This window comes from Acomys russatus, chromosome 24, assembly GCF_903995435.1.
Source record: "Acomys russatus chromosome 24, mAcoRus1.1, whole genome shotgun sequence".
In the NCBI taxonomy this organism is placed as follows: Eukaryota; Metazoa; Chordata; class Mammalia; order Rodentia; family Muridae; genus Acomys; species Acomys russatus.
Window position 1 is genome coordinate 15,226,957 of NC_067160.1, and position 10,003 is coordinate 15,236,959.

General features: G+C 51.9%; 1 protein-coding gene across 1 annotated transcript; it reads left to right on the forward strand.

The window, feature by feature from the left end:
* The first annotated feature begins 4,884 nt into the window (after positions 1–4,884).
* Dlx2 (distal-less homeobox 2) lies at positions 4,885–7,242 on the forward strand. The gene is made up of 3 exons (XM_051166578.1): positions 4,885–5,628; positions 6,081–6,265; positions 6,751–7,242. Exons 1-3 carry the CDS (start codon positions 5,208–5,210, stop codon positions 7,153–7,155), a joined length of 1,011 nt encoding a protein of 336 aa, XP_051022535.1. The 5' UTR covers positions 4,885–5,207; the 3' UTR covers positions 7,156–7,242.
* Positions 7,243–10,003: the final 2,761 nt, after the last annotated feature.

The following is a 10,003-nucleotide window of genomic DNA, read 5'->3' on the forward strand; positions in this document are numbered from 1 at the left end:
AACAGCTGCCTCTTGCCTTTTCTTAGTCAGGGACTTGAACTCTTTATTTTATTTTATTTTATTTTATTTTATTTTATTTTATTTGTGTTCAAGACAGGGTTTCTCTGTGTAGCCCTGGCTGTCCTGGACTTGCTTCATACACCAGACTGGCCTCGAATTTACAGCAATCCGCCTGCCTCTGCCTCCCGATTTGCTGGGATTACAGGCCTGCGCCACCACGTGGGGTTTGAACTCTCATTTCTATTTGAAATCTTCCCACATGACCTGAGAAAGCTCCACAGAGATAGCCTTTGTTTCTCTCTGTGTGAGTTCCATACCCACTTTCTGGATTCCTCATTATCAGAGAGAGCTAAGATGGATGGTAAATGGCTTGGTAGAAGCTAGGCCCAGTGAGCAATCAGCAGATACATTCTAACAATGGCTGTCTCCACTAGACTCTAAGCCACTGGACCTTAGAAACCCCCAGATCCTGATTAGATTGAGGATGTGTCGCGGAGACAGGTAGTAGAGAACCTTGGACTCAGGGACCACCAAAGGTGAGGAAAGGACAGGCAAAGATGTCGCCTGCAGAGCTATCCAGGGAAACACAGACCAGGGGAAACCACCCACTTAGCTGGACTAACCAAGCCCAACCCTTGAAGGAGTGTACATTATGACCTCTTGTTGAGCCTAGGCAGAGCCTATGCAGAATAAATAAATAAATAAATAAATAAAACCTACAATGTGAGTTTCAGAAAAAGCAGGCTCAGGTGGGCATGATGATGCACGCCTTTAATCCCAGCACTCGGGAGACAGAGGCAGGTGAATCTCTGTGAGTTCAAGGCCAGCCTTATCTACAAAGTGAGTCCAGGACAGCCAAGGCTACACACAGAAACCCTGTCCTCCCCCTCAAAAAAAAAAAAAAACCAACCAAGTAAAAAACCACCCCCCAAAACACAGGCTCTGCAGTCTGTCCACCTGAGGGCTTAAGGGATGGGACACCTGTTGCCTCCCCAGGTTCCTAGAGACTGCCCCAGATTCCTAGAGACTGCCTTAGGGGCTCACTGGGAGAGAACCAGTGTTAAGGAGAGTAACAAGAGCTGTTCTGAGTAGCTGTGTAACCATGATAGAGAAAGCAGTGTGAGGAAGGTAGGATGGGCTCAGAAGACAAACCCCTGCCCTTTCCCCACAGCTTTGAGTTGAAGGACAAAGCTCAAAAGAAATAGAAATCGTAGGTCTCCAGAACTATTTCAGTAGTGATGGTATTCCCTGCCCCCACGCCCCACCCCCAAGCATCGCCTCTGAGACTAGCAGCATGGAAAGCTTCCCGTGCCCCCACCCCCCAAGACCCTGGCGAGACAGTGGGGAGTCAGACTGGCTGTAGACTGTGCAGACCAACCCATAAGCCCTGGGTGGGTGGGGGCACACCTTCTCTCCCTGACCACGCCTCTCTGCTCAGTGCGGGAGGGGGGAGGGGATGGGGGGGAACACCCGGTAGACAAGCAGAGGCAATGTCCTGGGCCAGGAGAAGTCTAGGGAATCTGGGCCAGTAGGGAAAGCAAGGGGCTGGGAGCCCTGAGCAAACCTGCCCTCTCCAGCTGGGAACCTCTGGAGATCCTGGGAGTTTGAGGCTTACACGAAACACCCCTGGGATTTGCACTGTAGCAAATAGAGAAGGCAGCTGGCTGGCAGCTGGAGTTGGAGGAAGCAACTGATACACAGGAACTCACTTTTTCAATCTGAGAGCCTCAGTGTTCCTTGTTACAAAGGGAATGGGTGGATCAAGCCAGGCGCCTCACACGACAGCCTGAGGAACAGGCTCCAAACTGAGCTGTGTTACACACACAAAGTCTGAATTGAGACACCACCTAACTCCCATCTACGAGGTCCAGGCAGAATAAAAAAGAACTCTGGCTGGGCGGTGGTGGCGCTCGGGAGGCAGACGCAAGGCGGACTGCTGTGAGTTCGAGGCCAGCCTGGTCTACAAACTTAGTCCAAGATAGCCGAGCTACACAGAGAAACCCTGTCTCGGAAAACAACAACAACAACAACAACAAACAAACAACTCTGGAGCTAAGGTAATAACTGACTAGAAAGAGGGCACACCAAGGCAGGGAGACAAACTAGCCTCATTCAGACAGCCACCAGGTTTCCCTCCAAATTCATCAGAACTCCTTGAGGCCTCATATATCCGAAGAGCGCAGAGTGGATCTCCTCAGAACTGGGGACCAAAGTATAAGATATCAATATCAATCAATACTTTAGGGTACTTGACTTTAAACCAAAGTAAGGAAACCCATTAGCTATTTTGACGAAGCAACCAGATAATTGGACAACCTCGATTTGAAGGGGCGGGGCTTGGTAAACCTAGCACTCACAGAACTCAGAGGCAGACAGGAGGATGGCTGTAAAATTTAAACCAGGTTAATCTCTACATAGCACGTTCTAGACTAGCAAGCACAGCATTCTGGGAGTGTGTCTCAAGAGGACAAAACAAGTAAATAAAAGATCTAGAATTGTGTCAGGAAAGTTCAAGCCTGGGCTTTTCTTCTAGAAAGACAGCTATAGGTATCTCTCTCTCCTGTATCTTGCTCTCTCCTTCCATCTCTCCTTTTCTGTGTTCTTAGAGCTTCCACTCTGCCTGCCTGCAGGCATTCATCTTGTTGCTAAGATAAAAAGGGCTCGGGTCCTATTTATTCCAGAATGATGGCAGTTTTGGGGTTTTGTTTGTTTGCTTTTATAAATCTCACCTGACTTTAGACTGTAATTGGGGAAGAAATGAAATACAGAAAAATTTCCACCACCAATAAGCCTGCAGGACATGCTGGAGGTGGCAACAAAGAGGCAGAGAAAGGACAATTACATTTGTTATTTATACAGTATTCTACCTGCATACCAAAAGAGAGCACCAGATCTCATTATAGATGGTTATGAGCCACCATGTGGGTGGTGGGAATTGAACTCAGGACCTTTGGAAGAGCAGACAGTGCTCTTGACCTCTGAGCCATCTCTCCAGCCCTACATTTTTAATTTTGATTCTCAAGAAATTGTTTTCTTAGTTGGGAGTGGTGGTCCACGCTTTTAATCCCAGCACTCGGGAGGCAGAGGCAGGGGGTCGTTGTGAGTTTGAGGCCAGCCTGGTCTACAAAGTGAGTTCAGGACAGCCAAGCTACACAGAGAAACCCGGTCTCAAAACAAAATAAACAAATAAAATTGTTTTCTTTTATTAGGGCAAACTGGCTATACTGGGACTTGAAATCAAGTCACTAAAAGTTAACCTGGATTAAAAGCATGAGGTGCCATTGACAAAAGCAGCAGGGAACAGTTTTAAAGTAAATGCCTTCTGTCCCAAGAGCTCCACCGGGAGCGTTCCTAATAAACTCATCTCTAGGCCTTCCTTAACCAAGTGGCTAAGAACTAAATCCAGGCAGACTGGAAGGCGCATTACCTGCCTCATTATTCCGCTGTGTGAATGTTGGAGTTTTAATTACACACTTGCTTTTTCTGGGGAAGACCAAAGATCGTATTTTTTAAAGTATCAACTTGTTTTGCATTAGGCAGTTGTTGTAACAAGTTCTTTCAGTGACATGTTATGTCTTTAGGAAGGGATGCTTCAGATGGCGCACACTAGCACAATTTTGTGGCTTTTAATTACTATTTTGTTCTTTTGGGGGTTTTCAGAGGCTGGCGCCTGGGCGTGATTAGACTGTCTACCGGGCCTGTAGCAACCTCGTATAGTGTCCACCAGGTGGCGCCACAAAGCAGGCGCTACCGCAGCGTCTTCGGACTTGGGGAGTCTACCACCGCACGTGTGTCCTGTCCATCACCTTTCCAACTGAAAAATCCCAACCACCAGAAAGAGAAGTCATCACTTTGACTTAATAAAAGGAAAAAAAAAAAAAACGACAGAAGAAGAAATTACAACAGTGGGGTAAGATCCTAAAACACGAAAATGTAAAATAAAGTACACGAAATAAAACTTTTTATATTTATTATTAAAGCAAGAAACCATGCTGTGATATTGAATCTTGATAATTCTGTAACATTACTTCAGTATTTTTTTTTCCTTCCCCCTTTCGTAAAAACACGTATTCGAACGATTTTGAAAGCTGTCTAGTCTGGCCTACCTTTCCCAAGGAGGAAACCTCAGCCAGTTCTTCTTCTCTGTCTCGATCATTCTTCCCTTTGTGTGTTTAAGGAAAAGTGATTTCAAATGCATTATTAGTAATAATACCTTTGGGCTTATAGAGCTCTTCTCTCAAGCAACAAGGAAAAACGTTAAATATTATCCAATTAATTGCTGTAATATCTCTGTGGGTTAGTTGGGAAGCATGTATTATTATACGCGGTTTATGGATAATTTAAATCAATTGACCGTCAGGTGCCGAGTGGCTGATGAGAGTTAAGTGCCAGACATTTCGAGGAAAAGTGTCTGGAGGAAAAGGAGACAAAGCTGGCTCGGCCCTCTGCCTGGCTTTATTTGATTAACGTGACCTCGGACAAGATGTAAATCGTTAGACTTGGCTCTTGCAAGCAGAGTAGCGTGGGAGACCCCACTTCTTCCTCGGAGACCAGACGCCTTCCATCCTGCTGCGGGCCATCCTGCACCCCATCCAACGCCAGGGTCGGTGCCAACTTTCTGCAATGGTCTTGCACGCACCCACCGCCGCCGCTTTGCCCGCCGCGTGACAAGGGTCCCCCCCCCCCCCCCCCCCCCCCCCCCACCCCCCCCCCCCCCCCCCCCCCCAGCAGCCCGGTCGCGGACTCCTGGCGCCCCGCGGCCCATTCCTTCTGATTGGCTGTTGCTAGGTGACGTCGCAGGCGGTCACGTGACAGGTGTTAAATGCCCACCCTGCAGGAGCCCGCGCGGCACACAATCGTAAAGCTGCTCGGGGGTCGCTCACCTGCTCCCGCCTCCTGGAGCCCCTATCGGGCCCGGCCGCTCCTGCCCCCTCCATTGCCCGCCCCCCGCCCGAGCCGGGCCAGGAGCCCAGAGGTCCAAGAGGCCGGGGAAGGATGCGGCCAGCAGCTGCGGTCCCGAGCCACGCATGGTGATCGCCTCCTCCAAAGGAGGAGGTGCCTAGACCGTTGCCTCATTTCTTGTTTTCCTCTCCCTCCCCCCTCCCCGTAATTACATTGGCTGCTGGAAGGGACCTGAAGAGACAGAGGAGGCGCCTCGCATCCCCCCTCTCGCCCGCCACCCGTGCTCTTTTCTGTCCCGGGTCAGGATGACTGGAGTCTTTGACAGTCTGGTGGCTGATATGCATTCGACCCAGATCACCGCCTCCAGCACGTACCACCAACACCAGCAGCCCCCGAGCGGTGCGGGCGCCGGCCCTGGAGGTAGCAGCAACGGCGGCAGCAGTAACAGCAGCCTGCACAAGCCCCAGGAGTCGCCAACCCTCCCGGTGTCCACAGCTACCGACAGCAGCTACTACACTAACCAGCAGCACCCGGCGGGCGGCGGCGGCGGCGGCGGCGGCGGGGGGGCCTCGCCCTACGCACACATGGGCTCCTACCAGTACCACGCCAGCGGCCTCAACAACGTCTCCTACTCCGCCAAAAGCAGCTACGACTTGGGCTACACCGCCGCCTACACCTCCTATGCGCCCTACGGAACCAGTTCGTCCCCGGTCAACAACGAACCTGGTACGCATAACGCTGGCATCTAGGGTGCTAAAGTCGGCCTGGCCACAGGGAGGGATCGGGTAAGCAAGGAGGTTGACCATCCAGAGCTCTAGCCTTGCACTCTGTCCACCGCTTCCTACCCTTAACTCTGCCCAATAACGAACTGCCGGCGAATCACTGTTTCTGTCCCTCCGCGCTCCGAGAGACAGACCCTGTGCGCTGTAGGGTTAAGTGGTGGCATGCTGTGCATGCCTCTGGGGGGGGGGGTGGCGCATTGCTTTGCTGTCCCCTTCTCCTTTCTCTATTGCGAGGGGTCTCCCCGGTCCCTGCAGGGTTCTGTGGCTGGGCCAGTCTGAGCGTGCTGAAGTTGCAAAGGCCGCCTCCAGGCTCCCGCCAAGTTCGCACAGGCCTGGCTGCGAACTTTAGGACCCCTGGGTTGGACGGTGGGTGCTCACGATTTCTTTTCGTTGCAGACAAGGAAGACCTCGAACCTGAAATCCGAATAGTGAACGGGAAGCCAAAGAAAGTCCGTAAACCACGTACCATCTACTCCAGTTTCCAGCTGGCGGCCCTTCAGCGTCGCTTCCAGAAGACCCAGTATCTGGCACTGCCAGAGAGAGCCGAGCTGGCAGCATCCCTGGGCCTCACCCAGACTCAGGTGGGCAAACTGGGCCTGGTTTAGCTGGGAAACCAGGCGCGTTGGAGACAGCTTTTCAAAGGTATATTTTCATCTGTGCTTTCGGGCATCATAAATGTCTAGGCCCAAAGCTTAAAAGAAAACAAAAAAAAAAATATTTCAAAAAGGAGCCGCCGCGTGGGAGGGAAGAAAAGGACCCGGGTGGACAGAAATGCGACACTACGCGTTGTCTTTCCACTCGCTGCTGTTGAAGTAAGTGACATAACTGGCCTGGCACCACAGGACACAGATCCTTGGTCGCATAGAGCTCGTACCGTACATCAGCACTTGAGATTTCCTAAAGTAACTAGGAGCAAGGCCCAGAGGCCCTGTAAATAAATGGTCTGCACACCGGCCCAGGTTGTTCAATGGCCACCTCTAACGGGCGGGCGGGTCTCCACTTTGCCAACCTCCTGCCCCAGTTCCCGAACTAAAGCTCAGGTGCTTTTCCCTTTTTCCCTACAAAGGTCAAAATCTGGTTCCAGAACCGCCGATCCAAGTTCAAGAAGATGTGGAAAAGCGGTGAGATTCCCACAGAGCAGCACCCCGGAGCCAGCGCTTCCCCACCTTGTGCCTCCCCGCCGGTCTCGGCGCCAGCCTCCTGGGACTTCGGCGCGCCGCAGAGGATGGCGGCCGGCGGTCCGGGCAGCGGAGGCAGCGGCGCGGGCAGCTCTGGCTCCAGCCCGAGCAGCGCCGCCTCGGCTTTTCTGGGAAACTACCCGTGGTACCACCAAGCTTCGGGCTCCGCTTCACACCTGCAGGCCACGGCGCCACTTCTGCACCCCTCGCAGACTCCGCAGGCACACCACCACCACCACCATCACCACCACGCAGGCGGGGGCGCCCCGGTGAGCGCGGGGACGATTTTTTAACCGTCCCCAAGGGACGGCGGTCAGAGACTTGAGAACTGGGGCACCAGGTTCTTCAGCACGTGCCCCGTAGCAAACGGCAGCATCCTACCAGCCCGCTACTTCCAGCCGTTCTGGAAGCGGTGACTAGGGGTGGTCCATCGCGGGGCCACTTCTCAAACTGCCAGGGAGCAACCGGGGAGAAAAGGAGGCCTCGTCGGATCATCTAGTGCCAAGCCCTGCACCCCTGGCCTCAGTTCTGATCTGAGCCCCGGGCACGTTTAGGCCCACCTCGAACTTGTCGCCCCTTCCCAACCCCCTCAGCGTGATCCTCAGGGTCCTTGGTCTCACCAGGCCAAGAGCTGGGTCCGGCACAGGGACGCCTCTCCCGCCCTCGAGGCTTCCCGGCACACAGAGGCTCCTTTTTCTTCTCTTGCCCTAGGGCTCAGCTCCAGTCGGCCTCGGTTATTGACCTCCTCGGGTCCTGCCCCCACCCACGTACCCCCATGACCCCTGGGATCCTGCCGGGTTTTTTTCCCTTCTGGGGTCTGGGGGTGGGGTCCCAGCTCTCGAAACTGGGATCCTTTCCCGCTTCCCGCTTTCCCCAGGAACACTCACGTAGCTCCTCATCCATCACCAGTGGAGTTTTTTTATTTTTATTTTTTTAAAAGTTTAGGTGCCTTTGCGGATGACCTCATTTTGATGTTAAAAAAAAAAAAACTGATTTTTTAATATGTGGACGCTGCAAAAAATGTGTTTAAATTATCTTTTTTAAGATGAATTAAGGACTATTAACCCGGACTTCGACACAGTGTGTAAATAAGGGTGTCTGTGCAGAATTTCCCACATTTTTTTTGTATAAATTTCTCATCTTTTCAGATTCTTTTGTAAACCCCCCAGTTGTGAGAACTGCGACGTAGCAGTGACCTCAGCAACCCCTTCGTTTTATTTTTTCCCCTTTGAAATTTTTTCTCAGTTAAATTAAGCTACTGATTTGAATTTGTTTTTATCTTGCCCTAAAGTCTTTGTTCTTGAAATGCAAGTTATTTGGGGGTTATTTATTATGAAAGCAACATACTCTTAATGTTGATTTTACAATATGAAGAGATTATTTAAATAAATTATTGTTTTCATTGGAGGGTGTGCTTTTTCCTTGGTTGCCAGAGTTCCCTCGGCTTGGACCTTGAGCGGTTACCCGGCCCAAAGTCGGATGAACAAAACTCCACATTTGCACCTTTCTTAGCATGCGATGGCCATCACACACACACAAGTCGAATACAAGCGCTCAGGCCCCGGTAAAGGGTTCATCTCCTCCCCCGCCCGAGTCCGCGCAGTTCTCCTGCCTTAGGCGGGCGGCGTGACTCACTCAGCGCCGGGCGGCTCCAGCCTCCGCCCGCCTGGACCCTCTGGCGCCGGCGCCACCGCCCCTCGCCTGGGCGGTCTCCGCCGCCACCGCGTCCGTAGTGCTGGCCAGGCTGTGCACCCGAGGTGCGGCGGGAGTCCTGCTCTCTTGAACCTAAGCTCTGCAACAGTCTGGGATCAGACACCTACAATGGTACCCTCTCTCCATTTGTCCCCGTGGCCCGTTCGGAATCTGGCTGATCCCAGAACTCAGTGAGTCACCCTCGTGAAGCACGGTTGGCTGCTTTGGAATGCTGGGCAACCCCAGAGCATAGAACTGCGCTGGCGCGCGCGCGCGCGCGCGCGCGCGCACACACACACACACACACACACACACCCCTCATGCCCTCAAACACACTCAGGCACACACTCCTATTGCACGTGCTGACACAAACATGCAAACGCAGTCACAACAGCCCATGGCTGCACATTGCTGTGGAGTAGTACCCTTGCACCTCACACTCTTAAAGAGAAAAAGTCCACATAACACTCAACTCTGCTTTCCGCCACGGGCCTCCCATAGCCAGCTCCTAGCACTGGGAAAGACCTTTCTTTCTGGCATTCCCTGCGGGTTTGAACTAAAAGCCTACCTAGTTCATTGAAAGCGCTGGAATGTGTAGTTGGAAGCTCCTCCAGCATAAAACACTGACTATGTGACCTTGGGCAACCCTCTTAGTCTCTCTGTTTCGCAGTTTGCAGATCACTTAGATAGGAGAAATAATAACAGCTAGGCTCAGATTAGTGAGCAACTTAAAGAACCCCTAATGAGGCAGTGATGTAACAACGCCTGGCACGTGATAAGCGCTAGATAAATTGTGGCTATTTCGTATTTAGTATTACTGTTTTATTGCAATGCTCCAAATCAGAGGGTGTTTACTTATGAAGTCCGCCAGTCCCTTTCTAACATGCGACTTGAGCTTCTGCCATCACCTCCGAGGGACCAGCCTCTATTGGAAAGGAAACTGGGCACAGACCAGAAAACCCTGCTCACCAAATTCAGGCCTCCTTCCTCCAGTTTATGCGGACCATCCGCCTATCTTCAGTTCATCGTTGGGGTAGAAAGGAGTAACAACAAAACCAGCCAGCAATGAAATGAAGGCGACTTTCTGGACTCAGTGGCATCATCCTGACGTTAATACCGACTCTTGAGATCAAAATTATTTTGGGCCTGCTCAGAGTGACCCAGGACGGTCTCTGGAAATGAAGGGTTTCACAATTCAGAATGGTTTGAGACTTGAGGTTCCCTATGCAACTACTGCCTCTCAGACCCCCATATCTTAACCCCCTACCCTCCCCACTTCCAAATTCTACCTTGCGAGTGTGTGTGTGTGTGTGTGTGTGTGGTGTGTGTGTGTTCCCTCGAGCGCCAATAGCTGGTACCAGCCTTTCTCCTAAGGTTATACCCTCCATATCTTTGCACGTACTCCCCTCCCCGACTCCTGAAACCAGCCGGGAAAGACAGAGCAGTAAA

What these genes read in the sequence shown, in the direction of transcription:
- Dlx2 (XM_051166578.1), top strand. Translation starts at nt 5,208, where the DNA reads ATGACTGGAGTCTTTGACAGTCTGGTGGCTGATATGCATTCGACCCAG. An exon ending in CCCGGTCAACAACGAACCTG is followed by an intron (nt 5,629 to 6,080) that starts GTACGCATAACG and finishes TTTTCGTTGCAG; the next exon opens with ACAAGGAAGACCTCGAACCT. An exon ending in TGGGCCTCACCCAGACTCAG is followed by an intron (nt 6,266 to 6,750) that starts GTGGGCAAACTG and finishes TTCCCTACAAAG; the next exon opens with GTCAAAATCTGGTTCCAGAA.